The 27,358-nt window shown below is 38.3% G+C and overlaps 1 protein-coding gene across 3 annotated transcripts in view; it reads left to right on the forward strand.

Moving 5' to 3' along the window:
* Window positions 1-27,358, forward strand: part of LOC105815590 (mitogen-activated protein kinase kinase kinase MLT) — a 173,556-nt gene that overhangs the window by 13,888 nt on the left and 132,310 nt on the right. For 2 of the 3 annotated variants that reach the window (XM_012650782.1, XM_012650780.1), the window contains exon 2: window positions 1,214-1,406. In XM_012650782.1, the coding sequence (XP_012506236.1) occupies window positions 1,248-1,406 (159 nt within the window). In that variant the 5' untranslated portion in view covers window positions 1,214-1,247. Of the gene's footprint in view, window positions 1-828; window positions 1,040-1,213; window positions 1,407-27,358 lie in introns of those variants that run through there. The other variant, XM_012650781.1, reaches the window with a different exon arrangement.

Raw genomic sequence — 27,358 nt, forward strand, 5'->3', positions numbered from 1 at the left:
CCCAAAAATATTTTCTGTAGATTTTTTGATCCAGAATCCAATCAGTGATCATATATGGCATTTAGTCATCATGTTTCAAGTTTTCTTTATGCTAGAAGTTTCCCTGCTTTTTTAAAAAAAATCTTCCATGACATCGACCATGATGAAGAGCCCAGGCCAGTTGTTTTGTGAAATGTCCTACAAATATGGATTTGTCTTTTTGCTTCCTCATTATAAGGTTCTGGTTTATGCTTTTATTATAGTAAGAATATATATACAAACATTTTTATCCACCATTTTTTAGCTTTTTATGCAGGTCCAAAATTTTAGTCAACGTTTTCTTGTTTGTATGATTTTGGTTTTTTTTTTTTTCCCTGCTACTCTATGGTTTGGTATAGGGTATTAATAATGACCACTTACCTGGAGAATAGTAAAACTCTTTAGACCACAAAAATATCACTGTAATAATATCTGGGAGGGGGAATCTGTTCCTCTAATATATATTTATATAAATATATAATACATTAAATATGTATACTTTTTAATATCTTTAGCAGTGTTCTTGTATGTTCTTTGTATGACTTAACATATTGTAATCAAGGGTACATTTTGTACTTTTTAATTAAGTTCTGTTGCAGTACATAATTCCGGGAGCCACTTTTAGAAAACACGTGGCCAGCCTTTTTATCATCCCTAAGCTGAAAGTTTGCTTTTGGAGTCTAAACACTGAATGTGCATTCAGCCTTTGGCTGTCCTTGTGCCAGAATGCTCCGCAGCTTAGATTGTGTATATTTTGTGTGAAGTGAGTGCAACGTGCAGAGATGGCATGCCTCACATGCCAGAGGAGCTATGCAAGCTTGCTGTGGAAAGCATGCTTCCCGTTTGTCAGGGCTTCCTGATAGGAGACCTGGTGACACAGTAGCCTTTAGGCAGAGCTCCTCGGGATGTGAAGGAAGCGCTGCTACAGGTTTCGTCGGGGGAAATCTGAGCCATTTCTCTGTGGACAGCTGTATTTCAAAGTTTGGACAAGTTGCCCTTGAATTTTGCATGGGCTGCCAGGGTGAGTGTTTTCATTTTGATTTGTTTATAGTCTTGCTTTTCTTCCTCCTAAGTCATCATGATCCTTTCTGGAAGTTTCATAGGACTGTGTCATTTTACGTTACCTAAAGTAGGACTTAAAGGATTCATCCTGATATATTTGTAATTGAACTCTTCTTTTTCTTTCTCTCTGCAGATTTCGTGGAAGTATAATACTTTGTCATTATGAGATGTCGTCTCTCGGTGCCTCCTTTGTGCAAATTAAATTTGATGACTTGCAGTTTTTTGAAAACTGCGGTGGAGGAAGTTTTGGGAGTGTTTATCGAGCCAAATGGATATCACAGGACAAGGAGGTGGCTGTAAAGAAGCTACTCAAAATAGAGAAAGAGGTAAGGTCTTTTCCTGCTGTCAGAAATGGCCCCGATAGCACTTATGTAAGCTTTTCCAGCCTGGAGTTAGAGGGTCACAGGGCTGCAAGGGACCTAGCAAGGCCTTTGGAGCTGATCCATGAGGCCGTTTCCCAATTTCCATTCTGGGAGCCCCATAAATAGAAATTATTGCAGCGTGTGCTTTAGGGTTGAGTTCTACTAGGGGTCATCTGAAGTGAGAGGATTTCTTTCCATGGCATGGAAAAGTGAAAAATTCTCTGGGCTCTCCGGGGCTCAGAGGTGAGATTTCAGACCTGCCCACTTTCCCTGGGTTCAGGCTTTTCTCTTCCCCAGGGCAGCCAAGAGGGGTCAGTAAAGGGTAACGTGTAAAATTTTCTTCCCATTTCCATGTTCTCTCCTTCAATCTGTAGACATCAGGAGTTGTCTTTTAAAAGATAAAAGGCACTGTTTTTCTACTGAAATGAGCAATACCAGCTTCTTGGATTTCACCTCTAGTTAAGGCTAACAGTGATGGGCTTTGTATAATAAAGAATTAATCAGTGCTAGACTGCTGCCCTTCTAGTAAAATCAGAAAAGGGTCTTGGCTTTCAGAGTCTGAGATTTGTGCTTGTCCTAGATGAGCTCAGAGCCCAGGAATGACACAACATGGTCCCCACGTTTAGTTTGATACCTCGAGAACAAAACTAGTTGCAGAGCTGACCTGCAGGGGTTCAGCACGTTGATAATTTTTAGTGACTACCCTCTGGAGCTTGCTCTGGTCATTTCTAGTTTTGTCCTATTTTGGCTAATTATTGTCCTTTTCAATATCTTTTTAAAGTGAACTTTTCCATAAATATTCTTTAATCTCTCCAAATGATTTCATTTTTTTCATTAACTGCTGCCAGCGAACCACAGCAATTGATTAGAGAAGGAGACCCAATGGCAGCACTTTGTGGATTTCCTCCCAGCAGTGCTGTATGTGTGATCACCAGCTGTGTTTACAACTGATGAAGCCAGGTCAGAAGGACTAAGATATCTCTGCCTCGGGGTATCTGTAGGCTTTGAAAAGCATTAAGAAGTGAGAGCTTTTAAAGCCCATGTGCGCATAAAACAGAAGGGTACTAGGTAGAAGAAATTTGCTCTCTCTTCCCTCCATTTCTTTATCAACATAATTTTTTAATAGTAGCCAAGCAATAAAACTATTTTAGCTAGTAAACTCATTAGGTCCTTTATAGGCAAGCATTATTGTCCCCATTTTATAGATTGGGAAGAAATGTATTAAGCTGCCCCAGGAGGGGCAAGTGAAATCCAGGAGGCCAGACCCCTGTTCCTTAGTTTTTAACTCTGAAACTTCTAATTGATCAAGTAAGAATAGAAAATAAACCAATTCCATCCATTTATAGTCAAGGAAGTTTATAAGTATGCTAATATTTTTAAGTTTTAGATCATGCAGCTTTAGTACAGTGAACATGTTCTTATATGATTGTCGGACGTGAAAAAGGCTTTATAAGACATGAAACAGATTTTGATAGGAAAACATTAATCACAAGCCATCCACTCCAACTAACTCCTTCCCCCAATCATATGTATATGATACCTTTCTATTTTTGAGAGAGCCGGGAAAATGACATAGGAAAGCACAGGGATGAAAGCAGGAATTGGAAACTGTCAAATCCTGCTTTTGTGTGTAGTTTAGAAATCCAGTTGATTATGATAAACTGCAAGAGGATAACTCAAACTTGAAAGCAGGCAAAACAAGAACTTCACTTCAGCGTGGGGCTTAGTCAGTGACTGTGAGTGAGAAAGAGACGTGGTAAATTATGGCAAAGCACCCCCACACGTACTGAATCAGCATGAACTTACGATGCAAAAAATTACGACGAGGGGGTTAACAGTTATTGGAAAGGAAATATGCATTTCTTGTGTAAGCTGGTGTTGTACTTTATGAAATGTGTATTGGCTTGCTGGATAGGTGTTTTCTAAGTGGTAAGATGAAGATAATGAGCTCTGGATTTTTTTGCAATTCGTAGATTCAATCCCGTGTCACTTGGTTGTTTTTGGCCAATGAGTTTTAGAAGCAATGGAACATTTAATAAAATGTTTGCAGTTCTTCATGTGGCTCTTTAAGAATGACTTGATATCTGACTAAATATATGTTATATGAACTTTGTGAAATGGGGAGAAAATATATACCAATCTCTTTAACTTATGTGAGAAGGGAAAGGAAGACTATTTACTTTCACTGTATTTGCAGGCCTTTGGTTTAGGGAGTGTGTGTTACTACCCTCTGTTTCAGCGGCTATATATTACTTTTCTGTCATTTTTTTGTTTAAGAAAAAAATGGCATTTACTTAAAATCTCAGTAGGTCTTTAAAACTTTATTTTTAAGAAACTTTTAAACCTAGAGAAAAATTACAAGAATAGTACCGTGAACCTAGTATATCTTTCCCCTAGACTCACCCTTTAGTTACAGGTTGCAAATTTGCTTTATATCTGTATATTATTGATTTATGTGTATTCATATTATTTTTGATGAACCATGAGTGTAAATTACAGATGCTGTTTATCTTTTTCCCTAAATACTTCAGGGATGAAGAACACAACCACAGTACAATTAACAAATTCAGGAAATTTAAGAATGATACAACAGTATTACTTATTATACAGACTATATTCAAATTTTTCCAGTTGTTCCCGTAATAGCTATTTATGACAATTTTTTTCCAATGCAGGATCCAATCTGGGATCTTATACTGCATTTAGTATGTGTTTAGTCTGCTCTAATCTGGAACAGTTTCTCTGCATGTCTTCTACGACTTTGACATTTTTGAAGAGTACAAAGGGGTACAAAGAGTACAGTTGTTTTGTAGAATACCCCTCATTTTGGGTTTACCTGATTTCCTACAGACTCTTGCGTAGTTTAAGTTTATGTAGTTTTGATGGGAATGCCAAATAGGTCATAGGTCTTAGGGCATCTTATGGGGAGTTGAATGTTGTCAGTTTGTCCTATCATTGGTGACGTTAATTTTGAACCCTTGGTTAACTGGGGATTACCCAGTTTCTCCACAGTAAAAATGTCTATTTTCCCTTTGTAATTAATAATTAAGCTATTGGTAGATACTTTGAGGCTATGTAAATATCTTCTCTCAACAAACATTTACTCAAGCGTTTTTTTTGCATCCATTGATGATTCTTGTTTGAATCAAATATTATTATAGTTTACTGTGAAGAAAGCAGAAAGTGCTAGCATAAATGCATTTCCCTCATTATTTCTTCTTCCTTCCTTCCTTTATTTATTCACTCATCCATTCATTTATTGACTGTAGACTTAAAGATTCTTTTTCAAATTTAAAATGTTTTAATCCATTATTCATTTTCATACTTAAATTGTTCCAAATTTAGTAAGTAAGAGCTCCTTTAAGCTGGCTCCTGTGTCCCTTTGATATATTCCCATCATTTTTTGATGATTTTCTCTCTCTGTGGCACAAAAAGATGTTCCAGGCTCATCTAGTTCCTGCCCCATTCCTGGAGTCATTTCTTTAAGAAGCCCTGAGCCAGTATACCTGATTTTGGAGTATGATATTTAGGAACTGAGATTTGGGTACTAGGATTGTTTATTTTAGATTTTTAGAAAGCCTTTGTCCTTTTGGCAGAAATGATGGTTATACAGAAATTTTATTTATGAAAGCATTTAATTTAAAATTTAAAATCATTCATCTAGTTAGCTAGGATCTATGATATGCTGCTATTAGAAATGTAAATTGGTAAACCTTTCTGGAGAAGAGGTTAGCAAAATGTACCAAAAATCTTAAAATGTTTATTTCCTTTGAGCCAGAAATCTTACTTCTGGGCCTTTATCCTAAGGAAATAGAGATGTACAGAAAGATGGATATGATAGGTGTTCATTTCAGACGTATAACAGTGAAGAATTGGAAACAACAAGTTATGCTACAGCTGTAGAATGGAATTCTGTTCCATTTCGGAGAATATTTAGAGAGCAAGGAAAATGCTCATAATACATTGCTAAGTGGCGAAAGCAAATTACAAAACATTATATATAATGGTATCTGCGTGGTGCTTTATTTTTCTTGTTCTGTACTTTCTTTTGTTTTCCATATTTTTCTATGATGACTTTATATTTCTTTTTTCCTCAACATTTGATTATGAAGATTTTCAAACATAAAAGTTGAAAGAGTTTTATAGTGAACCTTTATGTACCTACTGTCAGAGGTCTATCAACAATATAAATACTTGCTTTGTCACATGTATATCCAGCTGTCTATCCTTCCATCCATCAGTCCATTTTGATGCATTTCAAATAAGTTGCAGGCATCAGTATACTTCTCCTTAAATATGTCATCATGCATATTATTACTGAAGTTCAGGATGTGTTTGCATTTTTGTTTTCTTTTGAGGCAAAACTTACCTAAAGTTTTGAGAAATGTGCATACTGTATGACCCATATATTTACTTTTATAATCAGAAAAATTCAATTTAAAAAAGTATAAATGACAATCTATGTCACTTTCAAAGATATTCAAGTGAACTGAGTTTTGTAAACCTCTTTAGTATATCACATGACACTAGTTTTCCAGTCTCAATATGGGCCTCCAAAATGTTTAATGTTTACTTTTATATTAGTTTTCCATAACAATGCTACAGGACCTCAGTGGTAATTTAGCGTGTTTATATTATTCGCAGATTTATTTACAGTGCACTGTTTATTTCTGTTTAAAAAAATGTTTTCAATAGGAGAAAATAACATGATCTTAAGGATTATACCAAAGGTAAGAAAAGAAGCCATTATTATACCTTTTTGGGAAATTCCAGATGAGCTAGGATCAAACTGAACTGCTTAGGCAGAAATTTACGTGAGGAGTGGCGGTGGCACGGAGTGACATCGTGACCAGTGTCTTACAACTGCTGGCCCAGAGGAGAGCAGTACCTGCACAACAGAGGGTTCATCAGCTTTGCCACAGGAAATTTTAAAAAGGTTTAATCACAGCAGCTTAATTTTATTCTTGCAATATATTTGATGATATGTTGAACTAGAGATATCTGTACATGGGGGTTTTTTTTGCCTGGGAAAGAGGGAAACCTGAAAGCCTTTACATTGCCTTAAAATCTTTGATGTCCAATTGATACTGGGAAACCACATTTAAGTACAAGGTATGAGAGAAACATGATTCAAATAGAAAGGAAGCAGAATCCTGAAGAAGTAAAATATAAGTCCTTTTCTTCATTTGCTTTGGCTTTTGCAAGTCACCCCTCTCTTTATTTTAAGGGAAAAAAAATATCTTACCAAATTTTTTCAAGTTTCAAAACTTCCACGTATTAAATATTTATAGATACAGAGAGATGATCAAAATGTTAAAAGTGGTCATAACAATAGGAAATATCAATGATTTTTTTTTTTTTTAATAGAGACAGAATCTCACTCTATTACCAGGCTGGAGTATAGTGACACAATCACAGTGCAGCCTCAAACTCCTGAGTTCAAGCCATCTTCCTGTCTCAGCCTCCTGAGTCACCATGCCTGGCTAATTTTTTTTTATTTTTTGTAGAGACAGGGTCTCACTATGTTGCCCAGGCTGGTCTCAAACTCCTGGGCTCAAGAGAGCCTCCTGTCTCAGCCTCCCGAAGTGCTGGGATTACAGGTGTGAGCCACCATGCCCAGCCTATCAATGATTTTTTTATATGAAGGTGAAAATAGTGTGAAAGAGAAAATATAATCTTGAAATTGACACAAACCTCAGAGCTAAAAATAAAAGCTCTTAGTATACACAGTTTATCAACATGACAGTATTTAGCGCTTTAAAGAAGGCTAGTTAAATGTTATCACGTTATTAGCTCTTGGGAGACCCTTTTTCTTTTCTTTGCAGTGCCGTTGCTGACTTTTGTTAATGAATTCTTTGCATTTTTTTAATTGTAGGAGTACTGTTGTAATATTTTTCCCTGCCCTTGAGCACATTAAAGAAGAATAAAACCACATTTACTTTCTTTGTAAATGCTCTCAATATTTGAATATATCTATGGGACCAATATAAATAAAAATTAAATATCTTAAATACTTGACAGCTGCCATTGAATTCTGGCATAGTTTTTGTGATAATTTGTCCAAAATGGTGCTCAGAAATGGCCACTTGGTATTTTAAGCATAGCAAGAGCTGCTTTAACTATAGAAGAGCTAACATTTTAAGCTGGTACACAGGTTGAACATCCCTAATCCCAAACCCAAAATCCTCCAAAATCTGATACTTTTTGAGCACCAACATGACAGCATGAGTGGAAAATTCCACACCATACCTCATGTGACAGGTCACAGTCAAAACTTTGTTTCACAGACAAAATTGTTAAGAATATTGTATAAAATTACCTTTAGGCCATGTGCATAAAGTATATGTGAAACATAAATGGATTTTGTATTTAGACTTGGGTTCTATCCCCAAGATGTCTCATTATGTATATGCAAATATTCCAAAATCTGATAAAATCTGAAGTCCAAGATACTTACGGTCCCAAGCATTTTGGATAAGGGATATTCAGCCTATACTTTCAAATGCTCACCCTCTCAGTACTTAATTTGTTTGTTATAGTATCTTCACATGCCTAGTCTCTCCTACTTCACTCAGGAGTCCCTTCATATTTTATTATTTAAGACAACATCATGCCAAATTTTTCTCTGCCCAATCAAAATTTACCTGTGTTGGATTCCATTGTTTTAGGTCAGTGGTTCTCAAAGTGTGGTCCGTGGACGAGCAGCAAGTATCACCTGGGAGCTTATTAGAAATGCAAATTCTTGGGCCTCACCCCATACCTACTGAGTCAGAAACTATGGTGGGTGGGCCCAGCAATCTGTGCTTTTAATAAGCTTTCCAGTTGTTTCTGATGTCCACTAGAGTTTGAGAACCAATGCTTAGGTTGTGCCTACCCAATTGTATGCCAAATATAGATGGTCGGTATAACTTCAGTTTGGAATTTTAGGTACCTTGCCAAATTGGTGGTGAGAGGTTTTTGTTCTTAGAAGCTTTTAGACTCCTATATTCACCCTGCATAGATGACCACCTATGCACAGACCCTGCCTGGCAATATCATACGAGTATAATGAACTACAGGCTGACTCAGGAATGGCAAACATACATGAAACCTCAGGCAAATGCCTTCAGATCCAAGCCCTTCCCCGCGCTGGGGCTAACCCAACTTTCCAGGTTTGTTTTTTATTTCCTGACCTGAGCTCTCCACTCCTGTCCAATTGTTCTTCTGTCTCACTTTCCCATTCCTGTAACCTTGTTCACATTCTTTGCTTCACCTGTAGTGACTTTTGTCTTTGCCTGGGCAGATCCTATTCATTCTTCAGCTTTAACTTCTTTCTTCTTTATGAAACATTCTCAGTCCCTCAAGCATAATTTTCTCTTTCTCTTCTGAATTTATACCGTTTAACATCCATACCGCTAGTTTGACAGATGATTAAAACTGCCTTGTGATTCTAGCCTTCCTGTAAGAAATTGCTACTTCGTATTTCATGTGAACATGCCATGCCTTGTCGTCTGAAAGGGGGGTTAAAACTAGTGCCCACATCGTAAGTTGTTGAGAGGATTAAATGAGGTAATATATGTAAAATATGTAGAAGAGCGCTTGGCACAGAGGAAATCTTGGATCACTGCTAGCTATCAGTTGTATCTTCACAACTATACTCCAAAGTCAGAATAGCAGAGGTAGGTGTCATCGTCTGTGAAAATTTTACTTAGTTGATGCCTAGGACCTTATGTGGAGAAGGAGTCAGATGCCACAGATACAGTTAGCAGGCAAGAGAGCCACGGCAAGGCTTAGTGTGAATGTGGACAGGCAGGCACACATGTGGTGTATTTGACATCCCTGTCCTGAGCCCTCTGAGGGCAAGGACTGTCTTTATAGCTGATGCTGTCACCAAGCTGTTCATCATCACTGTACCAAGTACAGCTACCACTGTGAGCCCGAATTTGGTTCAGGGCTTTACACTACTGCACTCTTATTCTTCATAGTCACTTTATAAGATTTTAATCTGCATTTGACAGATCAGGAATTAAGGTTCAGAGAGGTTAAGCAGCCAGGCTAATATAAACAGGATCCTTCTTGTGGGTCTTCCTTGCCAGCCTCACAACACCTGGTGCTGTGCCTTACTCCCAGTAAACACGGAAGTATTTGTTCCTTGATACTTCATATCACGTCACAGTGGACTTTCCTCTCATTTGGTTTCATCCAGGAAAGGTATCTTGTATTGATGTACCTACATTTTCTTCATTTACTCTGCTTTGAGCTGTGAAGAAGGTAGAACTCATTTGTCTTTACTGTGTCATGGCAAATACAGTAATAGACTTGTGTTCAGCTCCATAGTAACAGAACTCTAAGTTACTATCTTTGCTTTAGGGTACCTGATATTTGGTTTATATAAAGCCCTTGCTTTTGCATCTTTTAGACTGGCAGTTCATTTCTGCTTAAGGAATTTTAAACATTTCACCGTTCCATGTTTTAACTTTGTGGTGCATATATAAATCATCAATTTGACTTAGAAAATAAGCAATTTCAAATAATCATTTTATTTGATAATTAACGTCATCATCCAGAAGTATGTACTGAACATCTATCCATCACTCAGCTCTTTTCTATGAGACATTTCTGTTACTGGGAGCTTGTAATCTAAGATACTCCAGGGTGAACTGCTATAAAAGAGATAGAGAAAATTGGACACATGTTGAACAAATATATAAATTAAATGAGTAAGCATGTATTACCAATATGACTGAAGATAACTTGAACCTTAGGGGAGATGTCAGTGAGGAAAAGCTACCAGAAAGGCTTTGCCTGGGACCAAGAGGAATTTAGAAAATCATTTGAATTATTAATAATATTCTCATCATGTTATGTGAAGTGCAATTACATTAAGACAAACATCATTCTATGGTATTTTTGAGATTATTGATGTGACCATAAAAATGTTTTATTTGCAAGTCCCGTCCTTATTTTTGCTAGTCTTTAAAAATTTTAAAAATCCTTTCAAAACTCTGTTAGATTATATATTTACCTATATGTGGAGGTTATTTTCAGTTTGCCATATGAGGAACATTATTGCAACTGTTATTTCAGCTTTTCATTAAAGTATTATTGATCTTGGTATATTGAGCAATAAACATTTCAGTTAGTTAATATTTGTTCTCTAGCCATGCTCTAAATATTGTGCTGATACATCAAACCAATTACACCAATTAATGTATTTCAGTAAAAATGTTACGTCCTGACTAGCTGATGTTATACAATGCTAGGCTCTTGCTGCTAGAAGAAAAATAGTATGCAGCATGAATTGAATTTTTGAGAAACTGAAAGCCTAACATAAAGAGAACAATTGAAAAATTGAAGGAGATAAAGAGTAGCCCATAAGTATTTCAGATAGTTTCAAAATAGGTATGATTGGCTCTTAGTCTTCAAAACTAGAATTATTTCACTTGAGTGTTAAAAAAATACCTAGAATTTTCTTTCTGTTCTATAGTGAAAACAGGAAGTCACTGATGTGAAATTACCTCAGAATATAGGCCAGTTATCAATTTTTTTTACTGATGCTTGTCTCCTGTTCCTGGTTGGGACATCCAGTTTCTGTTGGAGCACTGTCATTGATGACATGTGAGGGGCAGGCTTAGAAAGTTCTTTATACCGTAACTTCCAACCCATTGGTACTGGTCCCTGCCTCTGGGGCCACACAGAACAAATCTTAACCTTCTTTCTTATGTCATCTTCTTGAGGACAGGATCTGTGTCTTACTGATCTTTGTATTTTCAGGACTCCACCATAGAACCTGGCCCACAGTAAACAATAAATGCATACTGCATAAATGAACAAAATAATAAACACGATCACATCTCAACTTTCTCTTCTTTTGTAAGATTTACATAAAGGTTTCTCTATTTGCTGCATCTATAGGAAAGAATATAGCTTGCCGTTTCTAGTCTACTTCATAGTCTTTTCTCCTCTACGTTTGGTTGATTTTTTGAGTTTTTAATAAATTACTTTGTCTTTAATGAAAGGTTCTATTCTGTAGCAGCTAGGAAGGATTTTCCTGGCTATGGTTCTTATCTGGTTTGTTTTTGAACATACTTCCAAAAAAGGAATCCAAGATCTTTTCTCTTAGCTCTGCTAATATCAGATGTTCACTGATTCGTGCCCTGAGAAAAATTAAGGTGTCCTAAATGAAATGAGACTGCCAGGATTTAATGACTTTAAAGTATGACTCCTGTCCTCGATGCTGTTCTTTGGGAAAACAGTACCTGGCAGAATTAGCTGCCTTAGAGCAGCCACACTGATAAGGATGAAGATGTCTGTTAAAGAGAGAGGAAATGGCATGGTTGCCCTGCTCTCTGAGGGATTGTATTCAGCAAGTAATGCACAAAATCAGATCAGTTCACTGTATTTTACAAACATGCAGAGCATGTATTGCTTCCATGTACTCATTTTTAGTTATTGGATGGGTATTTTAAAATATAATATCAAGTTTAGTTAGCTTCTGCTGCCGACCAAGTCTTTACAGTTGTGAAAGTGGAGAACTTTTTTCTCCCTAAAATCTCAGGATATTTTCCTAACCACAAAGTAAGGCCTATGCCTGTAAGTGTGGCCTACATTCTTCTTTGGGAAAAACTTTATGCTCAAAGAAACTGGGGATTGTGACTAAGGCCAGGGCACCTCTCTCAGACCAGTGATGCTCTGTGGGAAATCCTAATTCTAGATATTCTGACCTCAATTGCTGACCAGGCCAGGAATAGATTTTAGGAAGAGGTCAAAGAAATTAATATTAAATGGATTTGGGGATATGGACTATTAAAAATTTATATTCTGCCTTGTTTCAAAAAGGATTTATGATTATTAGCAGGTAGAATAAGGATATTTAGAGGTTCCAGGGGAGGCCCTCTATACCCCCGAAATCTCCCTTACCTAACTGTGGGGTAAAGAAATAGAAGAAAGTTAACATTTCTTTAGTTCTTGTTATTTACAGCTGCTATTCTAAGCAGTTTAGATGTCTTTATTCAGTCCTACCATTAACACTTCAAATTGTAGCTCATAACTTCATTCTTTAAGATAGTTTCCCCTGATAAAACTGCATATACCACTTAGAAAGGTAACTCTACATGTTAGTAATACCTCAGAGTGAATGACATGCCTGGTTTGTTTCCTGAGCATACACTTTTCTAGGTAGGGAGGTGCATAAATTGGCACGGTAGGAGACTGTGACCTGAACAGAGTATGAGGTAACCTCCTTTTCTGTAATTCAGTCATCTAGCAAATACTGAGTGTCCGTTACATGCTAGGTACTGTTCTAGATACTGGAGCCACATGAGTAAATAAAATCGAGAAAAAATTCATGCCCTTTTAGAGCTTACCTTCAAATGTGAGGAATAAGAAAATAAAAGGTATGTTAAAACATTATAAAATATAAAGACCCTTACCTCCCTTGGATAGGGGCTGAATTTGGTGCTTCATTTCCAAAGATTAGGGTGTAGAAAAGGAAAAGTTAGTAACTTTACAGTGGACTAATCTGGCAGACACTGCCTTAAGCAAGTGATCATTTTAAACATCACTAGTGATTAAGTCCTGTCGATAGCATGTATCCCTTGATAGCAGAAAAGCACTTTACCTCTGTGATTTTCTTCCCTCAAACCCATAATCCTAGTCTAATCATGAGGAAAACATCAGTCTAGTCATGAGGAAACCCAAATTGATGGACATTCTACAAAATACCTGGCCAGTACTCCTCAAGACTGTTAAGGTTTTGGAAAACAAGGAAAGACTGAGAAACTGTCAAAGACCAGAAGAGATTAAGGAGACATGAATAACTACACACAATGTCATATCCTGAATTGTATTCTAGAACAGAAAGGAAGGACATTGGTGGAACAAATGATGAAATCCAAATAAAGTGTGGAGTTTAGTTCATAGTAATATACCAATGTTGCTTTCTTAGTTTTGACAAACCTACCCTGGTGATGCCGTGTGTTAACAATAGGGCAAACAGGATGAGAGGAAATATCTGTACTATCTTTGCAACTTTTCTGTAAATCTAGAACTATTCCAGAATAAAAAGTTTATTTTAATAAAAATAAGGGAAAAACAGTAAGGGAGATCAGGAGTGCCAAAATTTAAACAGATTAGTCAGGGTAAGGCTCATTGAGAAGAGGACATTTGGGGAAAAACTTAAAGGAAGTCTGGGAGGAATTCATATGCATAAATGGGGGTAAGACATTCCAGGCAGGGGGACAGGTATGTGCCAGGTGGGAGCATGCCTGGTGTGTTGAAGAAATAGTCAGGAGGCTACTGTAGCTGGTGTGGAGTATGTGAGGGGAGGAGAAACAGGAAGTGGGGAAGTGGGGTCAGAGAGGTACTGAGGCCCAGTGGTCTTCCTTGTAGGCCAGCGGTCCCCAACCTTTTTGGCACTAGGGAGCGGTTTTATGGAAGACAGTTTTTCCACAAATGGGCCTGGGGGGTTGGGGCGGGGGGGGGGGGGGGGGGGCAGGGGGGGGCGGAGCTCAGTTGGTGATGCAAGCGATGGGGAGCGGATATAAATACAAATGAAGCTTTGCTTGCCCCCCCTCACCTCCTGCTGTGCGGCCCCAGTTCCTGAGTTCATGGAAGACTATTTTTCCACAGACAGGGTGGGGGGTGGGGAGGTGGCGGCGGAGCTCTGTGGCCCAGTCCCTGACAGGCCGCGGACTGCGCGGTATGTAGGCAATTACAGGAGCTTCCGATTTAAATTGGGAGGAACTGGTGGGCAGTTGCATGCTTTTGAGCAGGGAAGTGAAATGATTTGACTTATGTTTTAACATGGCCACTCTGGATACTCTGTTGAGAAAAGATTACGTGGACAGAGGCAGGGGACGAGTTGAGAATGTGTTTCAGTAATCCAGGTGAGAGATGTTTGTGGCTGGGGCCAGGAAAGCTGCAGTGGAGGCAGTGAGAAGTGGTTGAATCTGGGATGTATTTTATAGGTAGAGCTGAGCAGATTTGCTCACTGATTGGCCATGGGCTGTGAAAATAGAGTCAAAGAAGCCTAGAGGTTCTGCACTGAGGAGGTAGAAGGGTGTACACATGGGAATGAGGAAGATCATGGGTGGAGGAGGTTTTTGAACAGAGTTCATTTTTGGTACAAGCAATAAATAATTAGAATTTGCCATCTAAAAAAATAACATTTGCAATGAAATACTTGGAAACAACCCAAATGTCCATTAACAGATGAATGGATAAACAAAATGTGGTATATGCATACAATGAGTATTATTCAACGGTAAGAAGGAATGAAATTCCGATCCATGCTACAGCATTGATGAATCTTGAAAACATATGCTAAGTGAAACAAGCCTAACACAAAAGGTCAAATATTGTATGATTCCACTTATATGAGGTACCTAGAATAGGCAAATTCAGAGACAGAAAGTAGAATTGAGGTTACCAGGGGCTGGGGAAAGAGGAAAATGGGGAGTTATTATTTAATAGGTATAGAATTTCTGTTTGGTATGATGAAAAAAATTCTGGTAGTGGATAGTGGTAAGCGTTGCATAACAACGTGAGTGTACTTACTGCCCCTAAATTGTAAACTTAAAATGATTAAAATGGTAAGTTTTATGTTGTGTACCACAATTAAAAAAATAAAGTTCTATTTCTCAAAACAATCAAATACTAATAGATAAATTTATCAAAAAACTGCAAGATCTTTACACTGAAAACTGTAAAACATTGCTGAGAGTAATTAAAGAAGACATAAAATAATGGAGAGATAGACTATGTTTATGGGACAGAATATTTGATATTAAGGTGTCAGTTCTCCCAAAATTGATTTGTAGACTCAATACAATCCCAAATTGTAGCACTGGCCCATTTCTTTTTTTGGTAAAAATTGATAAGTAGATTGTAAAATGTATATGTAAATGCAAAGGACCTCGATTAGCCTAAACAATTTTGAAAAAGCAATGGTGGAGGACTTATACTACTACCTTATTTCATTACTTACTCTAAAGCTACAGTAATCAAGGTAGTGTGATATTCATGTATAGATAGACCAGTAGAACAGAACAGAGAGTCCAGAAACAGACTCACACATATTTGGTCAATAGATTTGTGACAAAGGTGCTAAGGCAGTTCAGTGAGGAAAGGATAATCTTTTTAACAAATAGTGCTGGAACAATTAGTGTCTACATGCAAAAAATTGAGAAATATTGGACTAGAGAAATGTAGTATGCAGCAATAAGGTTGTGTGTTTTCTCCTGTTGTATTCTGCTTGACAGGCGTGGGATTGGAGGAGACAGAGAACTGGATTTCCTCAGGGTTGTGATTTTCCTGAATACAGTGAAGTAAAAGCAGAGCAACAGAGTTGAGGATGGTTGCAAGGAAGGATTCTGTGATTTGCCATGGCATTTAAGCTAGGTGAGGAGGGGAAGGGAAGGCATCAGGGAAGGGTGCAACACTATAAAGGTAGAGGAACAGGAGATTATGGGTCAAGGGATTATTGGAATTCAGGTACAGAGGCAAGAAGCTGGAAATATAGGAAGTGGTGGTCAGCAAGTGGGATGCATGGATCTTGGCTTATAGAAAAGTACAGTTATTGGTAACACAGGGCCTAGGGCATGACCGAAGGGATTCATGACCGAGGTAGGGTGAAGGATTAGATCATTGCAGGGGAAGAGTTCAAATATTTAAAAGAACAGATGTTAATTAGAAATAGTGAGCACATTCTACTTTTATAATCAGAAAAAAACAATAAAACCAACTGCATGGAATCTTACTTGTGGGTTGGAGATAGTAAAAACATCTTTATAATTTATCTGTTTTGTACAGATTGGCAATTCAGCCTTCTGTTTAGTTTTCAGTCATGCAAAGTCCCTTGAAAGTACACTTACATACTTTTGATATTTTCTGCTTCAACTCTCCTAGAATATCATTGGTGGCCTAGAATTTGAATCTCCTAACTTACCCCCACCCCTAGTTTCTTTGCTGTCATGAAGCTCTGCAAATATGTGGTATAAAGTAAACATGAATTCTACTGAAGAGCTTCTCCAGGTCTTAGCTGGTAGCTGAAGAAACACTGCAGACATTTTAAGTTAAATGTATTTTGCATTTATCGGTGCATTAGGCACCTTCCTTTAGTATTTTTTTAGGAATACAAATAGAACTTTTGGTTACTAAGCAATAATGCTTTAGAATTTTGCCTTTGTTTATAGCTTGCTTCAGCTTTGGCAATTATAAAGGGGAGAAATCTGTATTTGCTCTCTAGGTGAAAACATAAGAAGACCATATAACCAGTACTTGGGTGGTATTTGAAATATGTCTTTCCCTTTATTATCGTGTTTTTTTCTCTGTTTGTTTTAGTAAACTCATAAAGGTTCTGGAATGTTTACCCACAGCCATTTGTCAGGATGAGTGAGAAGAAATTTTCCCTTTTAAGAACTGTATATAAAGAGAGAAAAGCATTTCACACCTGTTTATCTTAGTGGAGTCTGCAGAGAGGGGGAGGTAGATTCTCCATTAACTCTTCCACTCAGAGAGGAGCCTAGAAAACAGACAAGACTATACTGTGGCCTTCTCTGCTCTGGCTAAAAGCACTCAGGGTCAGTGAAGGGCCAGCTATTTGTGTCTACAAACAAAAACCTTTCCTAAATTTCTCATTTCTCTGGTTGAGCCCATCTGTACAGTTCTTTCAGTTCACCTAGCTGAATTGTCTACAATCATAAAATACTTCCGTGACACATTTTCAGAAACATACTTTAGGGTTTAGAATTTTTTTTTTTTTTTTTATGAAAATCACCTTTCAGTTTGGGTCCCCATTTGGGGCAATAAATGCCTTTCTCATCCTACCTAGCAGATTAGAAAATCTATATGCTTTACAACATGATGTTTGGATATATTAATATATATATAGTGAAATGGTTAAATCAAGATATTTAATATAGGTATTACCTACATACTTATGGTATATCTCTTAGGTGAGAACACTTAAAATCTACTCTCTTAGCAATTTTCAAGTACACAATATATTGTTACTAACTGCAGTCACTGCAATGTACAATAGATCTCTCGAACTTAACTCCTCCTGTCTATCTGAAATCTTGTGTCCTTTGACCAGCATCTCCTCATTCTCCCCAAAGTTGATTTTATACATCTTCTTTGAGTGTTGTCATCTTTGGCTGAATCAGTTCATTAGCCATTGAAAAATTAGTCTCATTTTTTCATTTGCTACTACCTCATCACTAACTGACTTTCCATAAGACTACTAAACCACTTGGGCTGCAGCCTCCTTTCTTCACCTTGCAAACATTCCCACTTGCCCTGATTTCATTACCTCCTTGGTTATCATCTCCATCTTGCCTGTGACCATCATCCTGAGTGAGTTTAGTATCCACTGTAATGGCTTCTGAGCCTGCAGACTGCCGTGATCACCACTTTCATGACTTTCAGCTCCAGTTCCCTTGAGCTACCTACTGGTAAAAGTTTAGATTAGAACCTTCACAATAGCAAGCTTGAGCTACCCTTCTGTGCCTATAATCTATTTTACCCAGTGTCTCAACAGCAAACTTTGTGAATTCATTGTGAAATTCTCAAAATCATAAGAGTGGTGAAGGCAGAAAGCCCACATAACCTATGCAAATACATTTAATCATGTAGATAATTTGACATGAAAATCCAGATTCTTAGCTTCCTGGGCAAAGCGGCCAACTGGATCCCTGTTCTTGAGTGGCAGCACTGGGGGTCTCATTGGTGAGGTCAAGGCACATTTGGAGGTGTCAGTTCTAAAAGGTTTGGGAAAGATCACTTCTATTATTTTATAATTATGTCTCACAATATATAATTTTTATTAGTATTTAACAATATAATCAATAAAATAAATAAAAGAATTGATCTTTTAAAAATTTATCCATGAAAGCATATCTGAAAGATTGAGGAGTGTTTAAGGTGAATCTCTTAAGAATGCCAAGGGTTCCATTTTGAAGTATGGATGTATTCTTTTAAATTTCCTCATTTATTTTTTTCTTAATAAAATATAATGAAGTTTATTCTTAACTGCACAAAAAGAATTGGTTAATAATTTCCGAGATTAAACAGTACAGAATAGAACAAAGGTTAGGTCACTCTAGAGGAGTATCCTGAGAACTGCGGTCCCCAGCCCCGGGCCAGGGACTGACACTGGTCCATGGCCTGTTAGGGACGGAGCTGCAGAGCTTTGCCGCCCTGCCTCCCCCACCCCGTCTGTGGAAAAACTGTCTTCCATGAAACCGGTCCTGGGTGCCAAAAAGACTGGGAACCGCTGATAGAGAAAATGCATCTGAATGAGGCAAACAGATACAAATCATTTTTGGCTAAAGGAATTTTTGTTAATTGTTTCTGGCACTTAATACCAAAGACACTCTCCTCTTTCCTCTTACGGTCTATTAAAACCCCCATGTTATATGAAGGCCTTCTCTGTCTTAGAGTGAGGTACCTGCTATTCATCAAAGTGAGGAGGGTAGGAACGGGGAGGTGGATACTGGGGGAAGAGGGCAGATGGAAAGACATGAGTATAGTATGTAAATCTCTGGTATGGCAGGACATTCACCCCAGGGGGCTTTCTGTTCTTTTTCTGGGGCCAGCTGTTACTGTTTCCATCATTTCACAAATGGAGAAATCTAGCCATTTAGTAGGCCCTAAGATTATGTCTCTAACTTAGGACTGTTTAAAAAAAAGATTATGTTTCATCTCTTTTCTCTTTGTAATTCCATTTTCCTCCAATCAAGTCAGAATATTTCTTAGTTTATTGTATTGTTTACATTTAAGGAGATAAAAATCTTTCTTTAAATAGATGGGTAGGAGAGAATGAGATCTAATTTAATCAGTAACATGAATAAATCTAGTTAGGGGAACAAAAACTAAACACACTTTTATGGACCTGTTAATTTTTTGAAACTATTTCCAGATTCTTGTCTTTGTGTTATAAGTTTGTGGTAGGTGGGCAATTTAGAAAAACGGCAGGTAAAAAAATGTTAAAAAAAAATATTTTATGTGTTGGTTTCTTGAAGTGACTGTCTGTCTCCTTTGGATCCCTGAGAACATGAACACTTGGGAGCCGCAAGCCTGTGCACGGATACACAGCACACCCACACATTTTCCCCTGCAGGTTTTCACAAGACTTTGTTCTGAATACCTTGATTTTACAGCATAAAGTAAAGCACGGATTGGAGAATGTATTTGGCAAGGACACTTACTGAATTCTTTGAAGGTGAGAGAGTGCTTAATGACAAGGCTTGACTTAGAAGTTAGTGGTAATTATGATAGTTGACCATTATTTTTTGCATTTATATCACCATGGTATGTTGGACTTGATTTATAACTGTCTTCTTTCATTCAAGGAATTACAACCTCTTCCTGTCATTTACTTAAAATATTATCAAATTAATGGTTCTAGAAGTAGCTGTAATTAAGTTTGAGAAGTGTACAGTTTGTCAGTTGTGTATTCTGTCAAAAGGATAATACCATGATATAGTAGATGCTTCAGTATGAAAACAGTAGGTAAAATAAATAAGGGTCCATTCAGAAGACAGAAATCACACCAGTAATTTCAACAGGGAAACTTTAATATTAAAATTATTGACTAGTCAAAGGTAGTTAACTTAAAGGCCCTAAAGAATGTAGGACTAAGAAATGTAGGGGATAGTTACTACCTCTAGAGCTAAGGGAGAGTATCTAAGGAAGGAACAAACTTGGAAGAGGGCCCCCACCCAGGCTGGAATTTAGTCCTTATTGGAGGTGTGGCTGCAGCCACTGCATGTGGAGTAGTTTGCTGTGGTGTCACACTGGAACTGGTTCACAAGAAGCCATCTTCTGGGGCTCTGGTGAACTTCTCAGATGTGCTGTGGGCTGGCGCTGCCTTGTAGGAAGCCGCCTACTGGGGTTCTGGGGGGCTGAAGCTGGTCTACAAGAGTCTTCCCGCTGGGTGCCTATGAAACCCACTTGAGAGTAACAGTGGGGCTTGCACGTGCTGCTGGCAGCCACAGCCACTGGAGAAAGAAAAAACACACAGGAAACAAGTCTCCTCCTCTGCTGTGCCTTGCAGTGGTCCTCCAGTGCCCTTGATTGACACAGGTTAACATTGTGCCAGCTGGCAAAGGAAAAATATTTATAGGGTGTAGCTCCAGTATCACAAGGTGGGGCAAAACACGATGGATTTGGTGCTGAGAGGTAATAAACTGTTAACTGGCACAGTTCATCTTTTTGGCTTCTCAGCTTCTATATCCATCATTTACACATATTCAAACTTCCATATAATTAATGAAACAACGCTGTTTGACCTATGAAGATCAGCTGCCCTTTGTACAAGTGAAGAAGTTCTCACCCTTTCCCCAAATTGAGATGTACAATCCCAGTAGTCGTTGTATCCATTACTGGCTTTATTAATTTCTCCTCAGATTTCATTATAGTACACTAAATATTCTGTTACCTAAAGACCAAATCATAAAGTTAACCTCTAACAACTTGTATATAAAATATTAAGGGGGAGAAGGAGAGATAAGAAAGAAATAGTTAATATACACAAGTGTAATACATACATGTGAAGAACAAGCAAAGCCTCCCTCCCTCCCTTCCTTCTTTCTTTTTAAAAAGAAATGCTTTTACTTTAATATAATGCTATTATCTTTAAAAAAAAAAAAAAAGGCGGTGGGGGGGTGGAATACCCAAAGCTACTATAGTACTCATTTCTGTTATTGGTCATGATTTCTAAGCTTCCTCCTTCTGCTACTCATTCTTGTATTTTCTTTCTCCCTCAGCCAAAACCTCAGCTGTCTGAGTGTCTCTACCTGGTGAGGTGACCTGCACTCTCATTCCTGAAGGTTCAGAGTCCTCAGTAGTCCTGCCTTTTATTGGTTGTCATAGTGTTTCATTAACCTTTATTGTTGGGTACAGAAGTACTGAGAGGCACCCCAGAGAATGCCCTGGGTTTCAGACATAGACTTCCTTGCTCCCATTGTTTAGCAAAAACCCAATTTTCCCTTGGTAATTGAGATTAATCATTCAAGTCAGTAGAGGAGCCTCTTTTTCTGCTTTTTGGTTCAGTGGTGTAAAGAACCTAAAATAGCTGAGCGACGGTCTCATATCCCAAGTCAGTGGAATCGTTATTGTGTTTCCTGGTGGAAGCATTCCACCCTTAGGAACTAAGACCTCCAGACTAGCAGAGCTCAGTGTTACTGGAATGGGGAGCAAAAATTCTGTGAGTTAGTAAGTAATAGGAGCCAGTCCCATTTCTATTCCGTGATTCCCAAATCCATGTATCCTGTTATAGAGGAGACAGTGCTCTCCGATTCAAAACATATACTTCATCTGTAAGGCAGAAATGCTTTCAAGGTGTTGTCTCTCAATTGATGCCATAACTGAATCTTCAGTAAATCATTCCAGCTGCTTCCAAGTGAAGGAGTATGTGGTGAGACTAGTTAATTCCATGTGTATGAGCCCCTTGCTTCACTTCCTTTGCTATGAAGTGGTTTCCTTCATCAGAAGCAATACAGAATGGAATACTATAATGGTGAATAAGGCATTCCATGAGACAACTGATGAAGCTACTGTCAGAAACATTATAGGCAGGGAAAGCAAATTCATATATGCACCGTGTCTGTTGCAATGGGAACAAATCCGCTTCCCCACATGTTACCTCCTTGGAATGTGGAGCATCAGGGCTCAGTGTCTGTGTTGGCAGATTAGATACTCAGCAGTAGCAGCAGACATTTCATCCTTGGTAAAGGGAAGTCTGTGTTACTGAGCCCACCTATAGTCCCCATCCCTGCATCATGGCCCCATTGAACAAGCACTGGGTGTCTATGAAGGAGGCTGAGTGAATTTTGTCCCCCTGATTACTGAGCTCCTCCTCTGCAGTGGATACCCTTTGGTGAACAGTCACCAGGGAACAGTCTGGGCCAATGTGGGTGGTCCATCACACATGTCTTCCCCAAAATTCTTTGTCACCAATCTTCTAATCCTCTCCCATTCAAGTTCCTGATCACTCAGGCACACTGTAAGCAGTCACCCATGAATGTGTATAAATTCACACTTCTGGCCATTTCTCATTCCAGACAAAGTGCATCACCGAATATTTTGTCAAAGATCTGCCCTCTTGGAGGTTTTCCTTAAATGCTGTTCTTCCGGGGTCACTCCTGACCGAAGATGTAATGCTGCAGACATCCACTTTCATTCAGTTGGTACCCACGTATCACGCAGAACCATTTATAATTTGAGCTTGTGGATTTATTTTTTTCCTCCCTCAATTTTCCTCAGGAACTTGGTGTTGATTCATAGCTATTGTTTAGTAATCCCTGGAATGTCTGAGTAGCGCGTTTTCCCCAGTGCACTGTTCATCTCGTAAATGGCAGCAGGTGCCTTTGGTGCAGGCTTAGAGGAGGCTTTATGGTATGTACCTGTGGCAACACTGCAGGGTTCTATCTCAAGGAAACCTGGCCTTCCCTTCAATCAAAGGGTTCTGGATCTGTGAACTGGGTTGTGACTTAGAAACTGGGTGTGAGGCTGTGACTCTCCATTGTGGTGACTTAATGGCCACCAGACCTAGAGTTTTTTCGTTATGTAGATCCCATAGTATTCTAGTAGGCTCCACACTGATTTCATTCCTCAGGACACCAGGATAAATTAGCTACCACCAGTGATTCCTGTGGGTCAAAGCATTTTGATTAAGTTGTCCCTGCTGCCTTTGATGGTAAATGCACCAGTCCTGTCTTTAGCATTAAATGCTGCTATGTGCTCTGCTACTCCTATATCTCATCATCCCCAAGAACATCAGGAAACCCATCTCAGTGGTGACATCCTCTGTGGTATTACCTGGTCTACAAAGGAGAACAACCACAGAGTTCACCAGAGATGCAGTGCTCCCCTCACTAATGTATTTTTCAATGTCTTAGTGCAGGGAGTGTCTCTGATCATTTTCGAGATACAGGTGGGGTGGTTGGGTATGTAGTTCAGACATGATAAATCCACTCCAACATTCCTTTCTCCTTAAGTCTTTGGATTCCTTCCTCCAGATCATGCCAGGAAAGTTCTGGCATCTCAACCTCATTACATGTAGGCTACCATTGAGTTCAGGTTTCAGTCAACCAACCGAATAAGCTGTTAGGGACACTTCCAGCTTCATGAGCTGACATATTAAGTCTGGAATCTCTAGGAGATGCATCTATATCCATGAAATCAGCCTGATTTGCTGTGTATTTCTCACCCTCCTTATGTAACATCATTGATATCTTCTCCCATACACATTCCCAGGATTTTACCAATATGTATTAACAAAAGTCTTGCAGGTTTTTAGGTCTGTAAGTTATTTCCTTCTGAGTGATACCGCATATACTGAAGCATGTTGAGATTTGGGAACAATGAGTAGATATGACAGATCTTAAGAATGAGCATCCGGTTGCAAGATAGCTACTCCAGGTGAGGCTGTTCAGCAAAAGTTTTCCAGGAAAAAGAGGGCTAGTCTCTTGAGACATAAGAGAGCAAGCAACTTCCATGGTCAAGGGAGCCTCAGAGTTTCTTTGGGGTTTGAAGTTGTCAGTTTCATTTTAAATCTAACCAGATATCCCCTTTCTAGATTTTAGGCCCCATTCTTTCCCAATCAGTACATTAACTTTCACATAAGAAACTGCAAGGTTGTAAATTCAAATGTTATAATTCAGCAACACATACAATAACTTTTATTTTTGACTTCTGGAAATACTAGCCCTGTTATAGGAAATAGATTTTTTTTAGACCTACTATGCAAGTTCTCCTGTTGTTAGACTGCAACTTAGGCTGGGGGTTAATTGCCTTTTCTTCTGGTGGATGCTTCATTGCACTCAGAAGAATTCACTCCACCCTACAATCCTTATATTCGTCATTACTGCCATCGTGGTCAAGGACAGCAACCACTTTGACTCCCAGGCCTTGTTTCAGCTGGTACTTCATGGCAATTAATCACAGGTGATAACTTAATTAGTTGTGATGCTACTTTATGCCATGGATTACTAGCATCCCATTTCCCATTGGCAAGGAACTTAGCACTGCGCTCCAGTAAAAGCTCATGACCAAACTAATCCCAAATTCCTATTTTGAAGGTCTGTAACCTGGAACCACACCTGATACCAATTCTTTATCAGTCAGGGCTCAGTCAAGAAAATTAATGTAGAGAACTATTAACTATTAACTAGTAAGCAGTGGTTAACTGCTAAATGGGGTAAAAGAGACTAAAGAATACAAGAATAACAAATACAGAGCAGCTACTAACTCTGAAACTCTAGAACTAAGGAAGCGCATCCAAGGAAGGAGCAGACTAGGAAGAGGGCCTGCTCTCCAGGCTGTGATTGAGACCTTATTGGAGAGCCTGTAGCTACAAATGGATGACAGAGCAGTTTGTTGGAGTTCCACAGGCTGGAGCTGGGTCACAAGAAGCCACCTGTGAGGGTGCCATTGAGGTTTGTGCTGCAGATTGGAGTTGTTCCAGAAGAAGCCACTCTCTGGGTTGCCTGTGGGCCAGAGCTTGTGAACATAAAGCCATCTACTTGGTTGCCTGTGGGCCAGAGCTGGCAGGCAGGAAGCAGCCCATTAGGGTGTGGCGTGCTAGAGCTCGTTGATAAGAATCCGGCTGCTGGGGTGCTAGAGAAACTTGGAGGATTAGTTCAACTGGATCTCTTGCACCCTGCTGGCAGCCATCCTGTTATAAGAGGAAGAAAACGCACCAAGGAACAAGAAAGAGAAGCCCCTTCCTCTGGTATGACACTCCAGTACGTCTATTAACAAAGCCTAAAATTGCACAACTGACAAAGGAGAAATGTTTACAGGGTCCAGCGCAAGTACCACATAGGAGGGCAAGGTGCGGATTCAGAACTGGGAGGCAGTTAATTCATAATTGGCACATTTTATAAAGCACTAGGGCATTCTGAGAAGAAATGGATATATTACTTTTTCTTCCAGCGTTGAAAATCTACTGCCTAGTCATAAGTTTACATATTTTGAGGAAGATGTGTATGTTTAATTCACCCTTAAATATATCACTTATAGAATCTCTTACCTCCTAAAAGAAAGTACTTTCTCAGTGTAGTAAGTTCTTGTCTATGTATTTCAGTCTTCACATAATTAATATATTCATGAATCCTGGACTGCAACTAAAGAATATAATTTTTTTTACAGCTTTTTAGCTTGGTGAGTGCTCTCATCACAGCAAAACAAATATCTCAGATTACCCTTATAGCAACCTCATTTACTTGTGTTTCTCTGCTTAGAAGTCTCTAACAGTTTAAAAATAGAAAATGAAGTTAAATTTTAGATATGTTTTTTGAAAATGGAACCTTATGTTATTGAATGTACTAGTATTTCTTGTCAAACACTAAAAATGCCAGTACACTGAGGAGTGGAAGAGAGGATAAATTTCATCCCAGGGAGTTTTCTCTGAAGGCTTTCTTTTCTTTATTTTCTTTTAATTTTTTTAATTGAAGAATATAAACTCCCCAGTTCTCTTTTGCAGTAATCTGTACATTGTAAGTGAGCAGAAAATTATACCACGAGAATGATTAAAAACAAATGCTTCGAAGCAATATAAGTAAATTTCTTTATGGAACTATAATATATTTAAACCAAAAAATGAGACATTGTCTCTAAACATATATATTTTAAAAGCACTTTGTGTGATGTTTTTGCCTGTGGCACTTACGTAGAATTTATATAAATTAAAGAGAGTAGAGAATCTTAGAGTTTCATACTATATAGTTGGGGCAGGGAAAAGAATGACCGGCTTAGGGCAAGAAAGAGATAATGCCATAGTGTTCCAGTGGTGGTGTGGGGTGAGGGTGGTGTCCAAAATAACAAAGAATGCTTCTTGACAAAGGGAATATTCATTTCCTATTTTTATTATCAGTCTAGAGGGAAGAAGAGTGAGAACTGCTGGAAGTGCAGAATGCTCTTACAGACTATTCTGGGCAAAAAGGTTTGCTTAGAGAAACAGGAAAAACATTCAGATGGGCATCATCACACGTTTAACTCTGATGTTGGCTTCTGCAACAAGAAGGAGGTTTCTGTTCCCTGGATTTTAGAAAATGAAGTACAGCCTGCAAATGCTTTTCACTTCTGTGGTGGCCATGTGGTTTTAGAGTGGACATTTAATTTCCTTACCAAACCACAATCCTATCTGGGTTGGTTTTGTGGTTTTCTTCAAACATACAACAGGAAGTAGGGACTAGCATTATGACCACTCAGTAAACATCACGATTTTGGTCTCAAAACGGATAAAACAAGGAATAAAAAGGCAAATTTCCATTGAAGTGATCATTTCCCTCTGATACCTCAGTGAATCTAAGAAAGAATGGAAAGATGGATGGATAGATACTGGTTACAAAATCTCTGGAAGTTAGATTTTTGATCTCTCACTCCATTTCCTATTTCATTTAAGAATTCTGTTAATAGTTTAATAATTTAATTAAGGACTTACTGCTCTCGCCTCTTGAGACTTGCTCTGCTATTCATAATGAGAGAAAGATAGAAGAAAAATACTTTTATAAATAATCTGTTCAGAAACAGAAATTTTTCTTTTCTGAAGATTCTGTTAAAAAGGTGATCTTTAGAATTAGCAACATCTTTCAAATGTAGGATCCCAGCTAAAACAAGCATGTTTTTATTTTGAAGAATTTTTGGCAGGGAAGGAAAATGGTGGGAAGCAATTGGTATGAGATAAGAGAAAAAGCTAAAATGTACTAGGTTTCTAGTAAACAAATGACCTTCTTTATTGGAGAAGCTTTCAAAAAAAATTGCCTAATTCCTAAATGAAATGGGTCTGGGGATGGGAAAGAAGGTGCTAACTCCAGAAATGTGTATGTTGTTTGGGTATATGTTAGTAAAATTTATCTTAAATTAGGACAAAAAAAGTAAGAGAAAGTCAGAAGCTCCGTAATTTACACATGTCAACCAATAATAATGAT

The sequence above is a fragment of the Propithecus coquereli genome, unplaced genomic scaffold, assembly GCF_000956105.1.
Source record: "Propithecus coquereli isolate 6110/MARCELLA unplaced genomic scaffold, Pcoq_1.0 Scaffold34, whole genome shotgun sequence".
NCBI lineage: Eukaryota > Metazoa > Chordata > Mammalia > Primates > Indriidae > Propithecus > Propithecus coquereli.